Raw genomic sequence first — 27,055 nt, forward strand, 5'->3', positions numbered from 1 at the left:
CGTCCGCGGCAATTGACGTTTCTAGAATATTTCTAATTGTTAGGTTTTATATTATTTTCACTGTGTCCATTAGAGGGCTTTTGATGAATAGAACTATTTGAAATATGAATAACTGTATAATAAAATCAAGGATCAATCTAATAATCTATTCAAAATATTCTGACGTTTTAACCAATTCTGTGCTCATTCATGAAATCGTCGAAATACAGAATGAAAATGGGAAACGTCAGATGATATTTTAATGGAAATGTTGAAATTTGGACGAATCGAGAGGAAATATGCAAGAAAAGATGAATCAGATGCGATTTATATCCCTTTTTCCATGTATGTTTTATGATATTTTCAAGCGGAATCGTTTTGTGTCGGTGGAAAGCTTGGTTTGCCAGAAGCCTTTACAGGAGTCATTTGGTTATTTGAAAAGTTTTTTTCGAGAAATTTGAGGAAATAATAGACTGCACCTGTATGTACCGCCCTTTCATGATGGTATTTTTGCGTTTTGTTGATATTTTCATGGAAATTGGTCAAATCTTGAAGCATTCCGTTTCATGTGAATTGTCAAGGTAAATATATCATTTTGGAAAGATATCAGGATTTGAGGCGAAAAAAACTGGTAGGTAGAGATATTTTAATTCGATTTCCTTCATATTTAACGATTTTTTAAACGAAATTCATGAAAATTCATCATAGTCCAAGAGCCCGTGAGTGCCAGACCTTCGGATTTTCATAAAAGCTGAAAATTTTTCTATGTGTGTCCCTAGTACAGGTAAGAATGATCCCCACCCATGAAGCTGAGGCAGCGGTGGCTTTGGCAGGTAACAGGTAACAAAGGTGTATAAAATTCCATCTCAAATTTATCATAAAATAAAACTTAATTTTTTTATATTTGATTCATAATAATATCAAAACTCGCGTTGCTCATTGCCAGACAGTTAGTATGGTTGCAACCCTCTGCCGGACACCCTTAAACTATTATAATTTATAATTATACTTACGTTATATTATAAAATCTCAATTTTATATATAATTTTTTGGGGGCCTATTAATCTATGTTTACATGATAGCCGGACAGTTTCGACGGTTCTATCATCTTGCTAGACGCATTCAAAGTGAGCAGTAGTTCGGGGAGCAAGGAACGTATACAGTAACTAGTGCGAGTGAGACAGAGTGCTTGGTCTATTGCGGTCCTTCACTGCGCATCCACTGTTATCAAGTTCAAATTGTGCAGCTTATTTTTTTCTTAGTCAAGAAATTTCATTAAATAAATTTTTACAGTTTGAATAACAAATATTTAAAACAGTACTCAGTAAAATTGTTCTAATACAACTCCAATCATATCGAAACTCTAATAATTTTATTTATATTATTTTTCATTTTTACGAAGTTTATTATTTTCAATTCTATCAAAATTGTAAAGCCAATGAATTAAATGAATGAAATTAAATAAAGTAAATCAAATTTTATTGTTTATTATATCAAAGGGCAAATTTTTTTTAAAATAAAAAAGTTACAGAAAAATATATTTATTTTAATAAAATCTTTAAACATTTTCATCATTTTCATCGTCGTCGTCAATACATCCATATTCCTCGTCACTATTATTCCATTCTGTGGATTGATCGTCTTCAATATCGCCTTCTTCATTGTTTTCTGCAATAGTAAAAAAACCAAGTTAATTTAATTACAAATAGTCCAAAATTAATGTATAATAATTTAACATAATTATCAAATACCTGGAACTGTTTTTAGAGATTCGCTGACATAAGTCGGTAATTGATCTCCTTCAAACCATTTAAAATAGTAGTGGTCATTTTCCAGTATCCAACCATTATTTACTGGTTTATATGCTGTTGGCTTTTGTAAGTGAGCGTTGTTCCATATGCTACATATGTAATTCGCTCGCAAAAATTGCTGCCATAGCTCACTTTTGCAAGGTGGTAAACAGCTAGCATCGAAATTTTGCAACTTTTTTCGATTAAAAGCTTCGTTCACATCAGATACTGTATACGAATTAATAAACATTTGTAGCCTAGCAGCATCAACATCATTGATATCATTCATATTGTATAGATAGCATACAAAACTTTGAATTATATCGAAGATTAATACTTGTTCATTGTTATTTTCGATGATTTTGCTGTCACCAAACTTCATGAATGCTTGTTGAAACTCTACATATTTTTTTAACAATTTAAACGGTTTTAATTTTGCTTTTCTGTAAAATGCAGGATTGTAATCACATCCTGTGAAAGCGTGTAGTCCAGGTAAACTTCTGCAAATAGATTCTCCTAATTTGGCGTGTATATTAGTTAGGTCCACATATCTTAAATTATTTCCAGCTCCTGTAAGCATCCAAACATGTGATCCATCATTAAGACGATGCATGTGACTTAGCATTATAGCAGCAACATCGGTGTCAACAGTTCGAATCACAATGTTTGCTTCATGGTTAATTTTACACGCGTGGTACACTATTTTGGTGTCTGCTTCTTCATGCTCTGGGCAAGACAATTCCTCATTTACACCTGACATCACTTTTTTGGCCTCATTAACAGTAAACGAATGACATTTTCTGAAATTTATATGTATCATTTTATTGCCAATAAACGGCGCCATTTCGTCAGAAGCCCAGTGTAAAATAAAAAAATCAACTAGAGCTTCTTTAAAATTAGAATTTTTTAATTCTTTGACAAAGTCACTAGGACGGACTTGTTCAGGACCAGCAATAGTATACTCCAATTGTGCAGATTCAAATCGCAGAGAACGTTCGTATCCTTTTATCGATGGGGTAAAATACTGGTCGAAAACGACATCAATTCTTGACGCTTTTAATTGAGTTACCATCTGCAACATTTTTTTAGAAATGTCTCCGAATTTTCTAGGAACATTTTTCATTGTATGTAACAAAAAAAAACCGTCAATTATTAGAATATCAATTTGAGATGGCTGTTCATGCTCGGCCTCTTTCTCTAAACATTTCATCAAAGCAGATTTATCGGTCTTGCAAACGGTCCCATCCAAATGACACATTGACAACGGTACTGAAGTAATCGGGTAGGATAAGATTTTTGAAATGTCAATGCTGTAATCCATTGAGATTCCCAGCATACGTCCAAATAAATCCCTTTGAATTTTAACTTCTTGAATTTGTCCACCGACTTTAATTTTTTTTTTTTCATAATCTTTAGAAAAATTATTAATAGATTTTTTTTTAATAGCTTTTTCAAATCGCGTAATATCAGATTGGCATTCAGAAATGAATGTTTTTCGAAGGCTATCGCCGTTAGCTTCTAAATTTAATAGAAATTCTTCTACTGGCAGTGATGCGGACTTTCCTGATGAAATATTTACTAATTGGTCTTTGGGAACTTCTAAACTGAAAGGATTGATAAATTGATCGAAAGTTGCGACAAATTGTTGTAATTGTTTGGCGTTTTTCCTGATATTATGGGGATTCAAATCTGCTGAAATATCTTGATGTTTTTGTAGTCCAAGTTCAAGATAAACTTGACTTATAATTGTAGATCTCACATCATGGTTTCGAGCCCACCGTTGTCGCGCCGAAATTGAGTTAGTGAAGTGTGTAACACCTGTCAGCCTTCTTGCAGCTTCTGCATTTATAGTTTGCTCTAGAACCAGGTCAATAGGTTGTCTTGAAAATGGCTTGGTAGTTCTTTTAATTCCAAAACAGCCTTTTAGGAATCCTTCATACAAATCAGGATGAGTTTTGTCAACTTGCAGTAGATTATCATAATATTTGACGCTCCACCTAGCATAGTTTTGTTGATTCAATATAAAAAAAATGCTTGTAATTTTAGGTAACACTGATTTAAAGAGTTGAAAATTTCCAGCACGAATACTTCGAGACAAGTCCAAGTAATGATGTATAAGATTTATATAAATTAGATAAAATTGTGACGTTTTACCATGCTCCCCGTTAAGGGTTTGTTGTTTGTAGATACCGTAGTTATTTATCAGCTCTTTAAGGCCATCATTTTCAATTTCAAACAAAGAAATTTTGCAATTTTGGAGTCTTTTAACTTCATCTATTATATCCTCAGTTAAGGTAATGTTATCATTTTGTAAAAATGATTTAAAATGTAGTATTTCTAGTCCTAATGCTACTAAAGGATGCAATCTTTTGCAGCGATTAAAGTGTTTTCCCTCTAAAAACCCATTAACTGAACCGTTTGCCAGCAAATTACTCTCAACCATTACAGTAGTCAACCCACAATCATTAATTACTTTACCGATAGCTTTGAAGTAAGCCATCATTATATGAAATGGTCCTAAATGAATGAATAAATTATCAAATGTTGGTTTTTCTGTAGCTTGTATTTGTAACGCTACTTTAGCTATAGCTAGATCGTAGGTTACCTGTATGTAGGGTTGCTGTAAATCTTCAGCTATTTTTTGGCTTTGTTTCATAGTTTCTAATACGATTGGTGTACTGGTTGGAGATGCATTTATCGGCGTCAAGTAAGATATATGTTGTTGTGGACTATCCTGATCATCAATCTGACTATTGAAACCAACCCACATAGGTACATCAGGTAATTCTAAAGCGTGACTAATCATCCATATGTTGTCAATTTCCGTGTTTATTTGAGAGTCTATACATTCTATATCATCGACTGATAATTGTAACTCACTTGTCATTTTGGGTTTCTTAGGGTATGGCATTTCATCTATATTTATTTCATCAAATGTTCTTCTTCTTCTTTTTTTATTCGGCGAAGTATTTTCACTTGAAACTTCGGACATTTCAGGCTCGTCAGTTGTATCTGCATCGATATTTTGGTATATTATTCCGACTGTGTCGTGTAAAGTATCCTTACCACTAGAAGTTTCAACAAAACGATCAAAATTATCGTATGCCACACCAGTAAAAAGCTCTGGTTTTTTTTTTATTTTTTCTGGACATAAGCTAGACTTTTTCATTGATGTAAATGTAGTTTCAGTTTCTAATTCTTCAACGCCTTGATAACTAATACAGTGTCCATATCTGTTTATAATGTCAATTATTTTTCTGCTGCTTGTTAAGCTTTTTAGAGTCATACCTAACATGATATGCTTTGACGTTTTAACTCGACCATCATGAACTCCGAAAATAACATCTTGACAATAAGAACGAACTAGACGAGAACATTTTTGGCCAGTCTTTCGTTTTTGGTTACATCCACCAAGAAGGGTAGAATAAAAGTCTGATAATTCTTCTGGTATTGAAACTTCTCCGGATATTAAATGCTGTGATGTTATATTTTTTGTTGATAATTTTTTTTTTTCTATTTGGAGTATTATTTTTCTCAGAATCAATGCAGATTTTTGTAAAATGTTTTCTTGTTGTAAATTATCCAGTACTGAATCATCGATGGCTTCTAGATATTTTGGAGCTAGTATTTTTTTATTACGAACAGTAAAGAATTTTATATCCTTAGAGAATACTTTTAAAATTTTTTCTTCAAGGTGGTGTGCTGTGAAAGTAGCTGTCATTTGAATAGAATTTTCTTGAAAAATTTTTTCTAATAAATCGATATATGATTCATGTAAATACACTAATAAAAAACACCGCCCTTTTTTAATCACATCTTCTTTAATGATTGTACTAATTTCGTTAAAAACTGTTTGATGATACTCCCGGTGATAATGCCACTCCGTTTTGCTAGGCGTTGCTTTTAATGAAGATAACTTATTATTAAAATCAACTCGGCATTCAGTATGATAATAGATTTTTGAGCCAGAAAAATTATCCAATTTATTAGAAAAATCTGTAAACTCTTCATGACTTTCAATATTAGGTTTGACACTATCTTTAAATTGCTGAACATCAGCTGCATGAAGCAGAATCATTCTCGATCGCACTTTTTTCTTCTTTTTATTACAAAATATACAAACAACTTCATTATCATTTTTACCAGCAATATTATCAGTCGAAATATTAACATCTTGAGTTACAAAATTATTATCAATAACTTCTGGTTCGAAAACGTCAGCAATATCTCGAAGAGTTGCAGATTGTAGACCTATTGATTCACAAATTGGAGCTGGCTGAGATGTCGTGGGAGATTCTGAGGGTACAGACTGTAAATGAGATTCATTTTCAGATGTCGAAGGTTGTGTTTCTGTGGACTGGGATAGTAAAATTAGTTGAGATGAAGATTCTGTTGACGAAGATTGTAGATCAGGTAGTTCGGAACTCAAATCTCGTATCGACGACAAGGTTGAAGATGAGTTGCTTGTAATTACACAACTCTCTTGTTTTTTTCCTTTTTGTTTTTCAGCACTTAATGGTTGAGAGGTGAAATATTTTTTCATAAGACCTGTAAATACCTTGTAACATACTCTGTGATAACCACTCTCGGTGTATTCACTAGGTAAAGTAATGTCTCTGTATTTTAGCTTATGTATTTTTCGTAATTTAAGAATAGTCTGGCATTTTTTTAAAGTTTCTTCAGAAAATAATATTATGTGTTCATCACTTTTCTTACAAACAAAGCAAACTATTTTTTCGTCACTCATGATAGCACTTTATTACAACTGATCACATTTATTTTATAAACTGCACAGAAAAATAATACATTTATTATGAGCATAGCCGTTCACCAGATAGTTACAATAAACAACAGCTGATGCGCAGTAAAGGGCCGCAATAGACCAAGCGCTCTGTCTCACTCGCACTAGTTACTGTATACGCTCCTTGCTCCCCGAACTAATGCTCACTTTGAATGCGTCTAGCAAGATGATAGAACCGTCGAAACTGTCCGGCTATCATGTAAACATAGATTAATAGGCCCCCAAAAAATTATATATAAAATTGAGATTTTATAATATAACGTAAGTATAATTATAAATTATAATAGTTTAAGGGTGTCCGGCAGAGGGTTGCAACCATACTAACTGTCTGGCAATGAGCGACGCGAGTTTTGATATTATTATGAATCAAATATAAAAAAATTAAGTTTTATTTTATGATAAATTTGAGATGGAATTTTATACACCTTTGTTACCTGTTACCTGCCAAAGCCACCGCTGCCTCAGCTTCATGGGTGGGGATCATTCTTACCTGTACTAGGGACACACATAGAAAAATTTTCAGCTTTTATGAAAATCCGAAGGTCTGGCACTCACGGGCTCTTGCTCTATCAACTTATAGAATCTCTCATCAGTTATTGTGACATTATTCCTATAAGGAGCACAAATGCACCTAATTATGCAAAGGCATTGTGGCCGGGTCGTTAGGGATGCGGTCGTATAAACTGAGTTCTCTACGGGTTGCGAGTTCAAATCATGCAGCAGGTGATAATTTTTTTTTCTTATTTTTTCGCCAGTTATTAATTTTTATATTATTTGGCGGTGAATGCTTCGGATTATTGAAATGGATCAATTTTTTGTTTAGTCTATTGTGTGAATGATTTCGTAGTATACACATTTAATTATGTTTCTCCGATTTTCAATGTACATATAAGAATAACGAGTATACATTGTTTTTTTTCAAGTTGCCTATTGGAGGTTTTTCGATAAATTGACCGATTTGAAATTTTAAAATGAAAGGGATTCCTACATTTCCATATTATACAGGGTTTACAATTTTCGAGCGCCAATTATGCTTTTCTGTAAAATTGAAAACTTATGAAATCTGAAAATTGAAATTTCAAGTTAGATTTCTCTCACATAATTTGCGAAGATATACGTGCGATGAATAACGTTTATACAGAGTGTACATTTTCCGAAATGTCTCTGGAGAACTGAAAACTTTACTTATAGTTGTCATGTTAGCTCTATAGGTTATCATTCAATTGCATAATTCTTGAAGGTATACAGGTGGGGATTGACGATTATATACAGGGTGTACAATTTTCAAGCGCCAATTATACATTTCTGGAAAATCGAGACCTTATGAAATCTGAAAATTGGAATAAGTGCTTTAGATTTGTTTTCTCTTGCATAATTTGCGAAGATATACGTGCGATGAATATTTTTTATACAGAGTGCACAATTTCCGAGTTCCAATTGGACGACTCTGGATAACTGAAACCTGTTGAAATCTGATAGTTGAGATCTTAGATCCTGGTTATTTTTTTTTTTGCATAATTGTTGAAGGTATACAGTAAGCGACTGACGATCATATACAGGGTGTATTATTTTCGAGTACCAATTAGATTTTTATGCAGAAATGTGAAATATTGAACCATCGGATTATAAGCTTCAGGTTTTTTTTTCATAGTTTGTGAGGAAATATATTATAATTGATTTAAAATTATACTGGGTGTACAATTTAGTGGTAATTAGCCATTTCTGAATTATGAAATCTGAAAATTGAGATTATAGCTTTTGCTTATTTTTCCAATGCATAATTCATTAACTTATCAGACATATTGATTGGTATTTTAAGCTTCTTCTATGTGTTTCAACAAGAATTTTATATACAGGATGTTTCATGTAAATATACAGTTTATAAAGGGTCGAGTTGATTGTCACTTGATAGGAATTATTCGATATTATTCCCATCCTCAAATTACATACAAGATGCGCGTTACTCACGCGTATATTCATGAATCCTTAGTATCTCGCTTTATCTCAGTGCGATATCGATTTTACAGAAGATATGGGAGTATTTATGAATGAATTAAAAAGTAGATCTATGGGCTATATTGATCAACCTAAAAGGTAGATCTATGGGCTATATTGATCTACCTACAAGGTAGATCTATGAGCAACATTGATCTACCTACAAGGTAGATCTGTGGGCAACATTGATCTACCTACAAGGTAGATCTATGGGCAACATTGATCTACCTATTAGGTAGATCTACAGGATATATTGATCTACCTACAAGGTAGATCTATGGGCGTACTAGTCAGTATATTATATCCAAAATCACTTATTATTGCAAAACAGTCATAAACCATAGGCGCACGCTCTTCAAACCCTTGAGTTGAAAATAATATTTATGTATAGGACTCTGATGTCGATTCTTTCAGAAAATTTGCCACGTGAATAGCTTTTATTATCACATCAAAAATGTTACTATGTCTACGGTGTTATAATTTGACCTGTTATACCTATACTATCAAGGAACATTATCAACAATGATTAACTGATCATTGAATAAAATTATAAGAGCACGAAAATGTGTAAGATGAACTCGGAAATCTTCTGTCTGAAGATAAAACAAACTAGGGTAGAACAGGTGCATGACCTTGAGATCCTTGAATGACATCCAATTTTCTACGTCAAATTATCAGCTACGTTGCCGAATTGAATTTTTTTTCTTCCTTTTTGTGAAGAGAAATTTATGTCCAACAGTGGAAGCAGAAGCCTGGATGATATAATGATATACAGGGTGATTCACCGCGATGGTCTATTAGACGTTTATGGTAAAATAATATTATTATTGTGCTAAAAATGGATATATTGGGGTTTGAGATGATGATCTTTCTCCTTGAAATACACTGCGCAAAAAAATTAACGCACATTCTGAAAATCTCAATTTTAATAAAAGTTAACTCTACATTGACTTTATAACTTATTTTTTATGTTCTCTCGGGAAGGTTTTGAACGAAACAAGACACATTAAATGAAAGAAAAATTCAGGATTTCACCGAATCTTATGCGAAAGAAGAGAAATAAACAATTTTCAAAATACTGGAATGCTGATAAGTGATTTAATACTTGGTATTTCCACCCCTTGCGTTAATTACAGCTCGGCAACGACGGGTCATACTCAAAATGAGTGATCTTAAAATGTTCTGATCTAATCCTTCCCAGATTTCTCTGAGTTGGATTCCTAAGTCATTAAGAGTAGCTGGATGATTTTCTGAACTTCTCAGCCTTCTATTGAGGTTGTCCCAAACCTGCTCAATAGGATTGAGATCTGGACTTCTTGCTGGCCATTCCATTCGAGAGACTTCAACCTCTTCAAGGTACTCCTGAACGATGCGCGCACGATGGGGTCTGGCATTATCGTCCATAAAAATGAAATTTTCACCAATGTATGGGGCAAATGGCACTACATGCTCTTCAAGAATGTTCCTTATATACCTATCAGCATTCATAGCTCCATTATCAACGACCACTAGGTCTGTGCGAGCAGTCAAAGATATTCCACCCTATACCATAATCGATCCTCCCCCGAAACCAGTAGTATTCAGGAAATTGCACTGAGCATATCTTTCATGTGGACGTCTGTATACAAGGGAACGTCGATCACAATGGTAGAGGCAGAATCTAGACACATCTGTAAAGAGAACTCTTTCCCAATCAGCCTCTTCCCAATGGATATGCTCTCTCGCAAAATCCAAACGCGCCCTTCGATGGGCTGGGGTAAATGCATATGATGATATTGCATTATCAGATAGCTTAGTTGATGACAATTTCAGCAATATACCAATACTTGGGTAAGTATAAGCTCAACGGTTCATGAGTTAATGAGATTCTTATGAAAAATCTTAGAAGTTTGATGGAAAAAAACCTATATTTTTTCAATATAAAGGTGACCAAAAATGAATACTTCCCTTATTAGTTTCTCAGAAAAAGAGACCGAGAATGGGGTATCAGATTTTGTCTATCTTCTCTGGTTTAAAAGTTGTAGTGCTAAAACATCAAAATTTGCTCACCCTGTACAGTGGAAGAAAGTGGTCTCATCACAAAAACAATATCAATTTCCTTCTTAAGTAACAAGGCAAAAATGCACGAGTCAATCTACAAAAACGACCGAACAATCCCCTTCCAACGTTGCCAGATCTTCGTAATCGTACGCTATAAACCAAAATTCCCCGTACTCTTCTTCTTCTTCTTCGATCGACGGCCGTAACGGCTAATTCAATAACCTTAAGGTGCGACGAACACACAGTGTGTCCCCATTACCCAATGATATTTGTGGACAACCCTTGCGTAGACCCCGGAGAAAATCCGGAAGGCACCTTTATTGCCGTCGTAACGTCAGCGTCTTGCCTTGAAATTGCCGCGCTGCACTTTGGGAACGGCCCATCCGACGCTCGTTAACGTTCATTGCTGATTGGCCCTTTCTAATTGCGTTTATACGGAAAAAAAATAACGAAAAAAAAAGGTGGTATCCGTATACCCGGGGTTCCCGGATTTTCTGCAATTTTTTGAAGGCAGTTGTTGCGCCCATTTCATGTCGATTATCTTATGTCTGCTGTGTCAGGAGAAAATGTAATGACTATTAGGCTAGTTCAAGTGCAATAAACCTAAACATGGCTCCAACATTTCACTCCGGAGTCCAATCGACAGTCAGCTGAGTGGACTGCACACGATGAACCGAATCCAAAGCGAGGAAAAACACAACAGTCAGCTGGCAAGGTTATGGCATCAGTATTCTGGGATGGGCTAGGTATAACATTCATTGATTACCTCCAAAAGGCCCAGACCATCAACATCGATTATTATATAGCGTTATTGGATCGTTTTGAAGAATGAAATCGTTGAAAAACGACCCCATTTGAAGAAAAAAGGTGCTGCTTCATCAAGACAATGCGCTGTGTCACAAATTAATGAAAACAATGGCAAAACTGCATGAATTTGGCTTCGAATTGCATCTGCATCCACCGTATTCGCAAGATCCGTCCCCTAGCGACTTTCCTGTTCTCAGACCTCAAAAGAATGCTCGTTGCAAAGAAATTTAGCGCCAATGAAGAAATAATCGCCGAAACTGAGGCCTATTTTGAAGCGAAAGACAAATCGTACTACCAAAATGGTATCGAAAAGTTGTAAGATCGCTATAATCGCTGTATCGCCCTCGAAGGCAACTATGTTGAATAATAAAATCAAATTTTGCCAAAAAAATGTGTTATACTATGGTAGACCGGGGACTTTTCAGCTGGCCTGTTAATCGGCAACGCTGTTCGTTATGAACTGAGCATTCGGAAAACGCCCGCCAATATAACAGTTGAAAAAGGGTCGTTTAGATCGATTAATTGCATTATTTTCGTCGTCAATCAGATTTCGGACGGTAAACGTATTCTCGTAATTGCCGTAAACGACAATTAGACCCGTTGGGGCAGCCGAAAAAGTGTTATTTAGGAGTCGGTGAAGCGAGAAAAAAAACAAGCCGTTCCGCACCGATTCTGGACATTGTTGCCGGTTTGATTTTTCATACAACGTTATTTCATAACAAGAGAAATAGTTTTATTGGAAGACGAACAAACTTATCGTTGAAATATTATACCCTCTAGTATCATTTTCCAAACCCATCGGCATAACATTGGCAGATATAGGTAGCAAAGTTACTTTGTAGCCTCTAGCATTACCGCCTCAGGAAGCACCTCATAAGAATGGGTCTAGAAGAAAAGGACGGGTGCAGATTCTGTGGGGAGGACATTGAGGAACAAGTTTTACGATATATTTAGATCATCGAAATAAGATCAAGAATAGAGTTTGCTAAATCAGCATTTGAAGGAATAAAGAGGCTTCTAAATAATGCATCCTTGAACATGAAAATACGTAATTGAATGGCTAAATCCAATATATACACTATTACTTTATATAGAATAGAATCCTGGACCCTCAGGTTGGAAACTCTGAGACGAATCGAAACATTTGAAATGCGAGTCTTCGTTAGGATGCTCAAGATTGTCAAGGTGTCGAATCAAAGGATGTTAGACAGTGTTAATGCTGTTAACACCTATTAAAAGGTGGGAAACGGCCTACTTCGGATACGTATCTGTATCAATTGCTTCAGTTGACCATAATGGGCAAAATAGAGGAAAAACTAGGACAAAAAAACAGACAAAACTTTTGGATGAAGAGTATAAAATATAAGAGGCTGGATAGGGATGAATGTCCAAACGAAATTGTCATGGTTGTCACCGATCTTCACTAGAAGAGGCACTAGAAGAAGAATTTATTTATGTGATTACTTGATAATCTGGAAATTAACATTTTTGTCCTGTTACAATTTCAAACGATCTCTTATTGTTCTCTATCTAGCCTGACCGGCGAGATTTAAGTTGGTAAGGGAATTCGGTAGCAAAAGACAGATGCAAAGAGAAAAGATCTCCATCATGTTTAACAAGCCAATTGAAAAGTCCCCGGTCTACACTTTTTTTTTGGCAAAATTTGATTTGATTATTCAACATAGTTGACTTCGAGGGCGATACAGCGATTATAGCGATCTTTCAACTTTTCGATACCATGTTTGTAGTTCGATTTGTCTTCCGCTTCAAAATAGGCCTCAGTTTCGGCGATTACTTCTTCATTGGGGCTAAATTTCTTTCCAGCGAGCAATCTTTTGAGGTCTAAGAACAGGAAAAAGTCGGTGTGAGCCAGATCTGGCGAATACGGTGGATGTGGATGCAATTCGAACACCAATTCATGCAATTTTGCCATTGTTTTCATTGTCTTGATGAAACAGCACCCTTTTTCTTCAAATGGGGCCGGTTTTCAACGTTTTCTTCTATTTTCAACGATCCAATAACGCTATATAATAATCGCTGTTGATGGTCTAGCCCTTTTGGATGTAATCAATGAATATTACACCTTGCGCATCCCAGAATACTGATGCCATAACCTTGCCAGCTGACTGTTGTGTTTTTCCTCGCTTTGGATTAGGTTCATCGTGTGCAGTCCACTCAGCTGACTGTCGATTGGACTCCGGAGTAAAATAATGGAGCCACACTCACAACACAATATAGATATAACAAAATAATGGTAGGACTGCTGTCAAATCTTGACACGCATCGTTTGAAGGTTGGTACCTACCTTTTTTTTTTTGGTTTGCCCCGTAGCCTCCTGATTATTTATGTATTAACTTTTTTGTCCCTATCTCTAGCGGTCTTCGAGAAATTGATTGATTTACTTCTTTTTTTTACAAAAAATTTTAGGCTTCAACAAGACATACTAAAATGATGAAAAGTGCGTTTTTTTCAGATGAAATGACCTGAAATAACATGAGAAAATGAAATTTCCTTTCAGACGACATAACATGTTCCTATACTTGTAAGGTTTTCTAATTAAAAAAAAGTTTTCATCCCAATGGCAATATTGAGATACATTTGTTTTAGATATCCATGAAATATTACTGATCTTGTAATTTGTTATGATAATTTGACTATCGGCATCGCTTGTAAAACATGAATTTTTCAACGAATATTTCATAGAAAAACAATTCAAAATTAAATCAATAAATTATATACACAAGTTTTGATGCAGATATTCATTCTTCATGCCCATGTTCTATGGCATTTCATGGATATCAAAAACAAATATATCTAGATATTGCCATTGGGAATGAAACTTACTTTTAATATCTTTTTCTGACTACATAAAAATTCTGGTCACCAAATTCGATAGAAGTTTGTTTTACATCAAAGATCAGGTACTAATAATAACTGTTTCCAGAGCACTCTCATGTATAAAAATTTGAAAATGTATCTTCCTCCAGAAGAATTATTTTCACCTAGAGTGTCAATTCGCGAGACTTCTTGTATATACCGGGTGTTTTTTTTTCGAGGTATATAACTTTAAGTTGACATTACTGTTCAAGATGGCGACCGATTCAACAGCTGTCAAGTGATTTATTCTCAGTTTGCTTTGGCAATTTATCATGAATAGACTCACGCCTGAACAACGCTTGCAAATAGTGCAATTTCATTTCGAAAATAATGGTTCTGTGCGGAATACGTATCGCGCACTGCGTCCATTTTAGCGATGAAGCGCACTTCTGGTTGAATGGCTACATCAACAAACAAAACTGCCGCATTTGGAGTGAAGCTAATCCTCAAATGTATGTCGAAACACCATTACATCCAGAAAAACTGACTGTTTGGTGCGCTTTTTGGGCTGGTGGAATCATTGGTCCTTACTTCTTCAAAAACGATGATGACCATAACGTTACAGTCAATGGTGATCGGTACAGAGCCATGATTACTAACTTTTTCATTCCTGAATTGAACAATCATGATGTCCAGGAGCTGTGGTTCCAACAAGACGGCGCAACATGTCACACAGCTCGTGCCTCAATCGATTCATTGAAAGACACGTTTGGTGACCGCCTAATTTCACGTTTTGGACATGTGAATTGGCCTCCAAGATCTTGTGATTTAACACCGCTAGACTACTTTCTGTGGGGCTATGTAAAGTCATTGGTCTATGCGGATGAGCCGCAAACCCTTGACCATTTGGAAGACAACATTCGCCGTGTTATTGCCGATATACAGCCGTGGCGGTCATATGCCAGAAATCATATTTAAAAAGTAATGCCACAAGATTATCTTGCGGATAAATAAAATTCATGTCAATCGAATAATCCATCGTTATTTTATTGCAATTTAAAGTTCTATAGCTCTAAAAAAAAACACCCTTTATAAACCACACTAAAGAGTTACCTACTTTGAAATTTAACAATTACGTCAAAAACAGAAACGACAAATTGATAAAGCCGTACAACCAGAAACAAGATCTACATATTTGAAAGCATTGCCTCTCTTTGGAAAAGTTCAAGAAACACTAGACCAATGAGCATAACTCGTCATATAACTACAATATTTTACAGATTTTTCTTGTAAGACCTGTTACATAAGTACAGCGTCAATAATATTTTGATTTCTTAAGTACGGTTATTATATCACATTGCCGAATGTCTGGACTTGATATAATTTTGTCCTTCCTTCTTTATCGATGGAAAAACGGTGAGTTTTCTATTCTTACAGATACACATAACTCTTGTATTTTTTAAATAAATACCTATTTCATTTTCTATATGGGTGTCCAATTTAAGGTGAATTAATCGACATCTTAGCAGAAATTTGGCAGGCACCACTACGTTAATTCAGATTTTCTATTGAAACGGTGATAATCTAAATTCCGGACTAAACAATGACTAAAGAAGCAATTTTTCAAATAGCGAGGTCATCTGCTTGTTTTTCTCTAAATATCAAAGAATAAATGGCCAGCATTTAGCACCAAACGCGCAAAAATAATCCAAAACGTCAAAGGATAAACTGCTTTCTCAAACTGTAAAAGACTACGACTTTCTGGTCTTGATAAGCGACAACAACAAACTCGTCCTTCTATAACGTGTATCTTCATCTGGTTTCTTGTAAAAGGTCAATGTCCCTCTTTAAACGTTCTGACCATTACCTTGGCGAGTACCAAGTTATGAAATAGGCAGTAGTAAGATAGTAGGCGGCTTTTCACAGCTATCTCTGGTCCTAACCCACTTTCTTCTTTGGCAAGAATGTCAAATCAGACAAATTTCGAAAATATCGCAATTGAAAATCAACAGCTGGAAATAATTACTTATGTGAACGTGAACGAAACAGAATATACTCAGGATAATAAAAAAATATTCACACTGCACGAACTTTCACAATTTAAATTTACGCAAGTTGAAAAATGTTCAAGTAAATTTCAATTTAAAAAAAATATATATTCTCGATACAAGTGGATTTTTTCAGCACTAGGCTAGTACTTGGAACAAAATAAATATTGCCCCTTGTTTACAAATTCTATTTTTTAAATTTTTAAAGGAAATAGAGATTACGCTCGAATCTATCTCGCATATTCACAACCACTCAAAGAAACATTGAGAAATAGTTAGGTAAATCCACGAAAACAAGTGGGAAAACTGAAGAAAATCGATGCCGGGCAGAGATAACTACAGAGTTCAGCAGGAAATGTAAGGGCTGAAGATAAATTCTTAATATCGGAACTTACTCTGTTAATAGCTTCCGTTTCTATCCGCTGTCTTTTATTTTGTGGGCCATCTCCATTGAACGCCATTTTAGAAAACACTTTTTAACTCCCGATAAACCTACAACCTCAACCCGCAACAGGACGCGCAGAACTGGGAAAGCAGGAATCGAACAGGACAGTGGGGAAAATGAAAAATATCACTGAATAGACCGGGAAGACTGACATTGGCTCGGTAACTCCACGCCCTCTACAATGAAACTATCAAATCAATAATTGCGGCATGAGGATTTTCATAGGAAAACACAGATGTCGCCAATTGTACTTTCAATTCAATTAGATATTTCAAGATTTGACTCGTAATAATGGGAAAAATGGTTTGTTTTCTTCTTGAAATGGATTTCAAGAAAAAATTCTTTGTGAAGTCATGGGTTCGATGATCGCTGAAGCGGCTACAGTACATTTTCGAACGTGATCACTGATCACACAAATGTCAAACAATTTTAATGGTTATAATAAATTGTGAAATTATGTTTATAGCTTTGTACATTAATAATATCTATTCTATATTCTAAAGCTTATAGTTTTGTGAATTAATTTCAATAGATTTGTAGGTGAATTCATTTTTTGATTCACTCTCAAATTAAACTTAGGTGGAAGAAGAAGTATTATATCTATTAAATATTCAGAAATATTACCTATTAAGGAAGAGGAATCCATCTACATGTATATCTGCTGACACAATGTAATAGTACAATAATTGTACTATCAGCAATATGTATTTCCATAATATTTTCCATGCATCATATTGCACACCTTCTTAATTCAAAGATTTCCATAGAGCTCTCATAAAAGCTAGGGGGTTCATAATCATTATGAATGTACTCAAGAAATAATTAGGTATTCCACTGGACAACTATTTGCTTTCCTGAAGATCGTTTTACTTGTAGGGAGACTAGAAATATATTAATAGTGAACAAATGTTTTTGCTAGTTCTAAAATGCCAACGTTATCAACTCAAGAAAAAATAAAAATTTTGAAGTGGTATTTTGGTGGTAATTCGATGGGAGATATTACAAATTTGTTTATTAATGAATTTGAAGGGAAGCCAATTCCGGCAAAATCTACCATTTCTAAAATTGTTAAAAAGTTTGAGAAATATGGATGTGTTCAGTATTGCAGGCATTGTCTTAATTTCGATGAACCACGTATAAAGACAATTAATAAAGAGCGTGAACAAAGGGAATCAAATGTTTGTGCTGCTGTCGATGCCAATGAAAATATTACAAGTAAACAAATTGGAAAACAATTGAATTTAAATGACAGAACTGTACGGAATATACTGAAGAGGAAAGGCTACCATTGTTATAAACTAAAAAATTATCAGGTTCTGTGGAAAAAGTGATTAATCATAGTGTATATTTTTGTATTAAATATTTTGCATTTGCATTTTTCTTTATATGTATGGAGTGAGTACCACAGAACAATAAATATATGTGAGTACTGCCAGCATAGGCTACTGACGTCACAGAACAACAAGCAAATATTGTTTTGATAGGTTATTTGTAAACGTAAGGAAAACAGTGATTTTATTCTTTAATAATATGTTGATTTCTGTTATCTGATTGAAAATCTTGTTTTTCTAGTAATATAATAATTTCACTTGTTTAGGTTTAGATTTTAATTTTTATATAGTAATATGTACAAATATTTTGAATTATAAAAATAAATACCTACAACCATAACTTATCATGAGTTTTTCATTCAATCGTCTTTCATGTTTTTGATAAGCTCCCTTTGATAATTGTTTTTTAAACTAGTTCATCAAAAATCAGAACTTCAAATATCATTTCCATGGAATGAAGGAGATTCAGAAATCAGAGTTGATCATAATATTTTCTGTTGAATACCTTGGTGAAATTCATCAGTGTGCATAGACCTATAAAAACATGTTTCTTATTTTCCAATTTATTTATTTACAACTTTTCCAACTTTATTTACTTTTTGAGCATCACAATCAAATTCGACATAAAGAATTCAAATTTTTATGAAAATAATGTGGATAAAATAGAACCACAGGCTAATCTGTGATAGAACCACAGACTAACTAGTAATCTGTGATAGAACATTCAAATAGTATATTAATTATCAAAAACTGTAAGCATATTTCACCGATCGCAGATTCCATTAATTGTCTGAGAGCTGTAGTTTTCAAAATTCTTGATATTTTTATTTATTTTGTTCAAACCTAAAATATTCATTCACAATCACAGCCATTCCCGATTCAAGGGTAGGCAGCGCCCTCTTCAGCATGCTTTTTCAGCTAAAGGTGAGATATTGTAAACAAAAATATTTTGAGTGTTATTTGTGAAGAAAGAAATATGATGGACAAAGAAAATAGTGTATTCCTCAGTTTAACTGAATATTTCCGGTATTTGAAAGCAACTCCAAATAATAGGAATGTGATAGAAGGTGAATTCATTCTAATTTAAGAATAATCGTCCATTATCTAAAAAACAAACATTTTAGGAGAAGCGGTCTTGAATGCATGTAATTATGTGTGGGAATATAGGTAAAAGTATTAGTATTATGCTTAGAATTGTTCGGCTTATGCTTGCAGACTTCAGCCCTTTCAGCAGATCCTCATGAAATCAGAGGAAAAATAATTACAACTAAAGAAACTGCAACAATATCAGCTTTCAGCTGTTCTTGTAAGGCTGGATTAGGAGGCAGATGTAAACATATATCAGCTCTAGTCTTACATTTTACCAGGTTGTATAATTTTTATTTATTTTATGTCTGAATCAGGACTTCCAATTGAACAATAATATAGACACAATATAATTGTTGGTTTTTTGCTTTTCCTTTGGTTTTTATCATTTCAGAACTGACCTCCTCAAATTGGAAAATATTTCAAGCACTGATATCAAATGCTGGTGGAAAAACGAAAAAAAAGAGACTGGAAATAAATATAAAGCACTACCTCTTCTAAAAATACCCTGCCTTAAGGACAAAGTCCCAAAAAGACCCTTGATAACATCTCAAGATGAAGAAGAGAAGATATTAGAAATATTTTAATTGCCAGATTGCCTTCATCGAGCATTGCAATTCATAAGTAGGTAATAACTTTCATGTCGTATGTAATACTGTAATGAGTGATTTTCAGGACTAGGTTATGTAAGGTTCCGAATGTGGAAGGATCTTGCATGAAAATATATGGAACCATTATCAGAAATGCAGAAAATTCCATTTTCATGCAGAATTTTTACAATTTTGGGTCTGAAATTAATTTTAGATGCACTCAATGTATCAGAAAATACAATAAGTTAACTATGTTTGACAGTATTGATATATGTGTATCGACAATGCAAGATAGAGGTCAATGGGAAGAAGAAAGGAAGTATAGAGTTACTGGCTCACGATGCTACGACTTATATACTTTTTCGAAAAATGATTGGGAAGAGAAATGTAGTAAATATTTTTTTCCCAAGCATTTTTCGAATATCTATACAAAACATAGCATTAAATGCGAGCCAATGGCCCGAAAAGGTTTCAGGGTTTTCTATACAAAAAATAGGTCTTGTGATATGTAGAAGTGAACCATGGCTGGCATATTCTGCTGACGGAATTTTGTTAAAGAATGGCAAGCCCTATGGTCTTTAAGAAATAAAGTGTCCATTCAAAGGTAACAAATTCTTCATCAACATCTTGAAAATAATATTAAAAAAAAAATATCTTTATATTTCAGCAAAGCAAGCCTCTGACTTGGGGAATTGTGAATATATTATAAAAGAGAATAATAATTATGAACTGAAAAAAAACATAAATACTTTGCACAGGTGCAGGTGGGAATTGCAATCCTAAATTTAGACATTTGCCACTTTATTATTTATTTTTCAAGCAATAATTCATTCATTGAAATTAAGGTGCCCTTTGATGAAGAATACACATATAATATGTTAACTTCTTTGAAAAAAAACTATATTGAGAAAATGTTACACCATATTTGTAATGAATAATTGAAAAATTAATATATTTTTTGAAATAAAATTCCAGTTATTCTATTTCCACTTATTAAATGAAACGGGTTCTCTGTTTGCTCTACTGTTGCATCCATAAACACAACAAAACACCTTTGATTTCGTTATTTTAGGGCAGTAATCACTATCCATAATGTTGAAATAAATATTAGATAAATGATGAAACTCTAGAACACAACTCTTATAACTCCTCGAACACTAAAATATAAAAATTTAAAATGCAGAAATGCACGCCGTCAAAGCTTTCACTCCTACCGTACCTTAAGCCGATATTACAGTTTCTTCCGATAGGTGGCTTGGAGATGAACTTGAATCGCTAATAGATAAACTAGATTAGTTTGTCTATGATCACAAAAAATTTTTCAGTAGAATGTCGAAGGCATAGATAAACTAGTTTGTTTAGTTTGTCTATGGTCGAAGGTAAAAGGTATTGTCAAATAAATGAAATTTTGACATTTTAGGTTTTGTCTCTATGTTTATCAGATCTTAGGTTGGATTTTGTTTTAAATGAAAATTAGAAATATTTTCAAAGGTATTCTAATTGGAGTCCCAATAGGAGTTACTTTAATTGATTCACTTGGATATGTAGCACGGGTAGATGGAATTTCTATGCAACCTGCTTTGAATCCAGATCAAGATCAAACAGATTACGTTCTCTTGAATAAATGGGCTGTTAAGAGTTATCAAGTACAAAGAGGGGATATTATTGCTTTGATATCGCCTAAGGATCCTTCCTTAAACATTATAAAAAGAATTGTTGGAGTGCAAGGTACATTGCGGTTTTCAAATATTTACTCATTCTGTTGACGAATATTTTTAGGTGATATAATAGAAACAATAGGATATAAGAATCATATTGTGAGAATACCAGAAGGTCACTGTTGGGTGGAGGGTGACCATACTGGTCATTCTATGGATTCAAATAATTTTGGACCAGTATCTCTTGGACTAATCACTGCTAAAGCTACATGTATCGTTTGGCCTCCTTCTCGTTGGCAGTTTCTCAGTTCGTCCCTTCCTGAATCAAGATTACCTCTGAACCTTTCTCCTCCTACTTTGTTATATTCTGCGTAACTATAGTGAAGACATCATAGTGTAATTCTTACTGTCCCTAGGTTCGATTTCAGAATACAACATGCGTGCAATCTCATTAGTCAATCGAATTGAGTTTGAGTTTAGGGGAAACGTTGCTAGGAATGCAATAGTATTAGGTGATTTAGATAACGATGGATCCAATGAATTGGTAATTGGGAGCGATAATGGAAAAGTTGCTATATTCAAGGTTTGTGTTCAGTTCTAATCCTTACAATGAACTAATTCAACTGAAAATGATGTTGATTTATAGGGAAGAAGAAAATTTCAAGTTATTTCAAATTTGAGTTTTGTTAGTTGCATAGCTATTGGTGATATATTTAACGAGAAACAAAATAATCTAGTGATAGTCACTGCTGATGGTTGGTGTTATATTTATAAGGCAATTATAAGGAAGAAAGTAGTTGAATATGAAGAAACAGCGGTTGAAGATGTGGATGCGGTAAGTGATAATTTCAAACCTCATTTTTTGTCATTAAGTACATGTAAAGACTAGTTACGAAATATTGTGATATCATCGGTAATATTTGTAGATTGATGGACAGGTCTTTTCCGGAGAAAGCACAGATGGTTTGAAAGATGATCAACCTGTTTCATCAAATAAATTCTATAAAGAAACAGAGGATGAAGACGAAATGTTGCTCACCTGTGTGCATACACAGCGTATTCCCGCCAATTCTAAAGTGAGATCAAATTGTCTAATTCTCAAGAGCGGATCTGAATTTAACATTGCAGGATATTTTATTAGCTGATGTAAATGGAGATGGGTCTATAGAAATGGTCTTGGGACTTACAGATCGCGTAGTGCGTTCCTATAGATGGATTCCTAACGTAGGAACAAGAAATAAATCTTTCAGTTCTACTTCTAGTTCCGAAGAAAAGGAGAATAAAGTGGATAACTGTTTAGGTATGTCTTTAGTTGTGTCAGTGTTAATTCAGAAGATGTTTTTCTATCAATAGAATATTTGACAACATTTTCAGATTATTCTAAAGTAGATTTATCAAATCACATCAGTAATTTGAAAATTTTCTAAAAAGTAAAACTCCAAAGTACCAACTTCTGATAACGATTGTCTTGTATAGGTAAATTGGTAGCCTTGAACAAATGGGAATGCGCCAACCAGATAGGCTCAATAACTCTGCATCATTCAGAGGATGGGCAGCCTTCCCTTCTGATCGCCCAACCTGGGGGTACGTTCATGCGCATCAAATGTCCTTGTGAACAGACCTGGAGACAGGACCTCGAGAATTCGGAGACGAGTACGAACAGTACCTCGAGCGATTCCACTTCAAGTTCCCTTGTCGATTATCAGTACTTGGGAATCTCCAGGATGAGGAGTCGGAACATATCCACCGAAATTCTGGGTGATTTCAGGACTGCCACACCGAATGCGGATAAGGAAAGTCTTGAAGGGGATGAGGTGTCCACAAACAATCAGGCTAGGCCTTACGCTTTGGCCACTTTGGACGGAACTATTATGCTTGTTAGGAATGAGGTTATACTTTGGTGAGATTTTGCTTCTTTATTTCTGATAAAGTTCTTATTGCACTATGCCTTTCTTGTGTCTGTTTATTAGCTAAATTATTCACCGATGGCACTTATACACCGTACCTTTTTGATACTTGCTTCATGTTGTAAGATCCGAGCTACAAACCTTCAAAAATTCAACATTCATTACAAGTTCTGTTGGGGTAATGTTTTTGTTCATGAATTCCATAAATATGTGAGAGATTATTACAACAATTTCTGTATTAATACTTGTATTTAAACAAAGTACAAAAATTAGTGCGACATTAAAAGAAGCGTCATTTATAATAATCAAACCTGACTTAGAAATCAAGTAGAGGATTAAATTTTATCTTATTTTATCTTATAAAGCCTTTGCTGCACTATAATTTTCTATGCCTATTTCTTAGCACAATTTCTCAGAGATGACACTTATACCAATGCCTCTTTTCAGCTTGATATAGGTGATAAATGCAGAGCTGCAAAAATTGGAAAATGTAATATTTCTCTCAAGTTTTTTGAAATAGTGGTCTTATTTCGTTCATACATTTTTCAGGAATGACTTACATTATCTCAATTTTTCATAAAAAGAAAAGAATTTAAGTACTATATTTCATAAGAACCTTATTTACAATAATTAGACCTGAATAAAGGCACAAAAGCATTTAGGTTCACTATATCTTGCAAAACCCCTATTACACTTCAATTTTTTGTGCCTCTATATTTTCAATTTTATTTCCTAGCTCAATTTCACACAGATGACACTTATACCCCATGTCTTTTTTGAAGCTTGGTTCTGGGAATAAGTTCAGAGATGCATATGTTGTAAAATATAATATTTATCTCAAGCTTTTTGGGATAGCGGTCTTATTTCATTCATACATTTTTCAGGAATGACACACATTATCTCAATTTTTCATAAAAAGAAAAAAATTTAAGTACTTTATATCATAAGAACCTTATTTACAATAATTAGACCTGAATAAAGGCACAAAAGCATTTAGGTTCACTATATCTTGCAAAACCCCTATTACACTTCAATTTTTTGTGCCTCTATATTTTCAATTTTATTTCTAGCTCAATTTCACACAGATGACACTTATACCCCATGTCTTTTTTGAAGCTTGGTTCTGGGAATAAGTTCAGAGATGCATATGTTGTAAAATATAATATTTATCTCAAGCTTTTTGGGATAGCGGTCTTATTTCATTCATACATTTTTCAGGAATGACACACATTATCTCAATTTTTCATAAAAAGAAAAAAATTTAAGTACTTTATATCATAAGAACCTTATTTACAATAATTAGACCTGAATAAAGGCACAAAAGCATTTAGGTTCACTATATCTTGCAAAACCCCTATTACACTTCAATTTTTTGTGCCTCTATATTTTCAATTTTATTTCCTAGCTCAATTTCACACAGATGACACTTATACCCCATGTCTTTTTTGAAGCTTGGTTCTGGGAATAAGTTCAGAGATGCATATGTTGTAAAATATAATATTTATCTCAAGCTTTTTGGGAAAGCGGTCTTATTTCATTCATACATTTTTCAGGAATGACACACATTATCTCAATTTTTCATAAAAAGAAAAAAATTTAAGTACTTTATATCATAAGAACCTTATTTACAATAATTAGACCTGAATAAAGGCACAAAAGCATTTAGGTTCACTATATCTTGCAAAACCCCTATTACATTTAAATTTTTTGTGCCTCTATATTTTGAATTTTATTTCCTAGCTCAATTTCACACAGATGACACTTATACCCCATGTCTTTTTTGAAGCTTGGTTCTGGGAATAAGTTCAGAGATGCATATATTGTAAAATATAATATTTATCTCAAGCTTTTTGGGATAGCGGTCTTATTTCATTCATACATTTTTCAGGAATGACACACATTATCTCAATTTTTCATAAAAAGAAAAAAATTTAAGTACTTTATATCATAAGAACCTTATTTACAATAATTAGACCTGAATAAAGGCACAAAAGCATTTAGGTTCACTATATCTTGCAAAACCCCTATTACACTTAAATTTTTTGTGCCTCTATATTTAGAATTTTATTTCCTAGCTCAATTTCACACAGATGACACTTATACCCCATGTCTTTTTTGAAGCTTGATTCTGGCAATAAGTTCAGTGATTCATATGTTGCAATAGTATATTGTGCAACAATTGGGGAAAGTCCAACTTTTCTCGCGAGTGTGGAAGTTTGTGGCACGAACCTGAAAGACGAGTGCCGCAAACACACGAGCGAGAAAAGGACTTTCTCCACATGTTGCACACTATACTTCTCCTACAACTGCACAAATTTCAATAATTCAAGTAATGGACATGATTCAAATCAAAATGACCTTTGTTGGCAGTAGGTGCTAATTTATTGCGTTTCCATAGAAACGACTCAAAAACCCAATTTCATTGGTCTACCAAGGGAGGTGTGGGCAAAGTGCCGTGGGGAACAATATTTCCCACAGTATGCGCAATACTAGTTTTGCAATTGAGTAAACTATGCAGAATACGCTACTTTTCATAGCAGTTGTAGGAAAAATATAATATTTATCTCAAGCTTTTTGGAATAGTGGAATTTTTCAGGATCATTCATGATTAGTTCATGAATGAAATAAGAGAGAGAGGAAAAAAATTGAAGTGGAATTATCAGAAGCTTTGTTTATAATAATTAGACCTGATTTAGGCACATAGGCCTTTTGCTTCGCTATATCTTATACACTTCAATTTTTTGTGCCTATATTATTCTTGACTCAATGTCACACAGATGACATTTATACATCAAGCCTTTTTGAAGCTTAATTTGACTGGTAACTTAGTATTTCCCTTCATAAATTTTTGAGCTTCATGTTACATTTTTCGGGATTAGTAGAATTGGACAAGAAATGAAGAATAAGCTGAAATTACAGAAGCGTTATTTAAAAATGTACCACACTTAGGCATGATGACATGCATATTTCTTTCGAAAGTCAAGCACATGGTCAGTGAGGCACAAAAATGGGCATAAAAGGGTAGTATAATAAGGGGTTGAAAAGTTTTAAAATTGATATTTCTTAGGGCTATGGCTGTAGATCACCAAATCTTCGCATTGACCAAACTGGATGTGACAGGTACGGGTTCAGATGACATAGTCGTTTGTTCTTGGGACGGTCAGACATACATACTAGATCAGGACAAGAATTCCGTCAGATTCCATCTGGAACAACCTGTTCAGGCTTTCAACAGCGGTTATTATAATTTAACACCCAATGAACCACCAGTTACTTGTTTGGTTTATGTCACCTTCAAAAATACGGTAATATGAATTTTTCATCTTTTCCTTAGTGTTATTGATTATTTTTATTTGAAGGTCATAATCTACTATGATATCCCGCTCCATGATCTCACAATTAGGAAATTTGAGCCTGATCTATCCTTGTTGGCAATGAAATTAAACGAAGAAGAAAATGGTGCAGAGGATAAGGTGAAGGATTTCGATAAAAATACAAAAAAATCACTTGTTAGTTATTTATTGTATAATTTGAATTCTTGAAATTAAGTACAATTGTATAATTTTATTTTATACAAAATGATTCTCTATAACCTAAAAGATTTCAATGAACAGAAATGGTTTTAGTTTTATACAAGAGATCATTTGTAATTGGAAAAAAATTAAAAATGTACATTAAATACAATATGGACAATATGGGACTGTAAATTTTGAATTTTAAATAAAACTACCTGTACAAGAAATTAGCCTTTTTTAGTTTGA

General features: G+C 33.9%; 4 protein-coding genes and 3 long non-coding RNA genes across 7 annotated transcripts in view; 4 read left to right on the top strand and 3 right to left on the bottom strand.

Annotated features, from left to right (window-relative positions):
* Positions 1–16,915, bottom strand: part of LOC123674119 (heterogeneous nuclear ribonucleoprotein L) — a 152,896-nt gene extending 135,981 nt beyond the window's left edge. Inside the window, exon 1 of the mRNA XM_045608990.1 lies at positions 16,673–16,915. Within this exon, the coding sequence (XP_045464946.1) occupies positions 16,673–16,738 (66 nt within the window). The 5' untranslated portion in view covers positions 16,739–16,915. The remainder of the gene's footprint in view (positions 1–16,672) is intronic.
* LOC123674118 lies at positions 1,505–5,157 on the bottom strand. The gene is made up of 2 exons (XM_045608989.1): positions 1,731–5,157; positions 1,505–1,647 (listed from the first exon to the last, which is right to left on the bottom strand). Exons 1-2 carry the CDS (start codon positions 5,062–5,064, stop codon positions 1,538–1,540), a joined length of 3,444 nt encoding a protein of 1,147 aa, XP_045464945.1. The 5' UTR covers positions 5,065–5,157; the 3' UTR covers positions 1,505–1,537.
* A 202-nt stretch (positions 16,916–17,117) lies between the features above and the next one.
* LOC123674121 lies at positions 17,118–18,398 on the top strand. Its single transcript, XR_006746579.1, has 2 exons — positions 17,118–17,548; positions 17,599–18,398. It is a non-coding gene; the product is annotated as an uncharacterized LOC123674121 (long non-coding RNA).
* A 642-nt stretch (positions 18,399–19,040) lies between these two features.
* Positions 19,041–20,698, top strand: LOC123674122. The gene is made up of 4 exons (XR_006746580.1): positions 19,041–19,120; positions 19,178–19,763; positions 19,815–20,333; positions 20,397–20,698. It is a non-coding gene; the product is annotated as an uncharacterized LOC123674122 (long non-coding RNA).
* Positions 20,603–21,009, bottom strand: LOC123674123. Its single transcript, XR_006746581.1, has 2 exons — positions 20,949–21,009; positions 20,603–20,886 (listed from the first exon to the last, which is right to left on the bottom strand). It is a non-coding gene; the product is annotated as an uncharacterized LOC123674123 (long non-coding RNA).
* A 114-nt stretch (positions 21,010–21,123) lies between these two features.
* LOC123672631 (mitochondrial inner membrane protease subunit 2) lies at positions 21,124–21,762 on the top strand. Its single transcript, XM_045606815.1, has 2 exons — positions 21,124–21,457; positions 21,509–21,762. Exons 1-2 carry the CDS (start codon positions 21,196–21,198, stop codon positions 21,760–21,762), a joined length of 516 nt encoding a protein of 171 aa, XP_045462771.1. The 5' UTR covers positions 21,124–21,195.
* Positions 21,616–27,036, top strand: LOC123672628 (KICSTOR complex protein ITFG2-like). The gene is made up of 8 exons (XM_045606802.1): positions 21,616–21,758; positions 21,816–21,970; positions 22,034–22,222; positions 22,314–22,463; positions 22,516–22,687; positions 22,864–23,287; positions 26,362–26,599; positions 26,654–27,036. Exons 2-8 carry the CDS (start codon positions 21,824–21,826, stop codon positions 26,834–26,836), a joined length of 1,503 nt encoding a protein of 500 aa, XP_045462758.1. The 5' UTR covers positions 21,616–21,758; positions 21,816–21,823; the 3' UTR covers positions 26,837–27,036.
* Positions 27,037–27,055: the final 19 nt, after the last annotated feature.

The sequence above is a fragment of the Harmonia axyridis genome, chromosome 2 (assembly GCF_914767665.1).
Source record: "Harmonia axyridis chromosome 2, icHarAxyr1.1, whole genome shotgun sequence".
Taxonomy (NCBI): Eukaryota; Metazoa; Arthropoda; class Insecta; order Coleoptera; family Coccinellidae; genus Harmonia; species Harmonia axyridis.

Bases quoted from the DNA above. Each gene is read 5' to 3' on its own strand.
- LOC123674118 (XM_045608989.1), bottom strand. From the start codon at position 5,064: ATGTTAGGTATGACTCTAAAAAGCTTAACAAGCAGCAGAAAAATAATT. The intron at 1,648-1,730 runs GTATTTGATAAT...TTACTATTGCAG, and splicing joins ATCTCTAAAAACAGTTCCAG to AAAACAATGAAGAAGGCGAT.
- LOC123672631 (XM_045606815.1), top strand. From the start codon at position 21,196: ATGAAAATTAGAAATATTTTCAAAGGTATTCTAATTGGAGTCCCAATA. The intron at 21,458-21,508 runs GTACATTGCGGT...GAATATTTTTAG, and splicing joins AAGAATTGTTGGAGTGCAAG to GTGATATAATAGAAACAATA.
- LOC123672628 (XM_045606802.1), top strand. From the start codon at position 21,824: ATGCGTGCAATCTCATTAGTCAATCGAATTGAGTTTGAGTTTAGGGGA. The intron at 22,464-22,515 runs GTGAGATCAAAT...TTAACATTGCAG, and splicing joins GTATTCCCGCCAATTCTAAA to GATATTTTATTAGCTGATGT. The intron at 22,688-22,863 runs GTATGTCTTTAG...TGTCTTGTATAG, and splicing joins TAAAGTGGATAACTGTTTAG to GTAAATTGGTAGCCTTGAAC.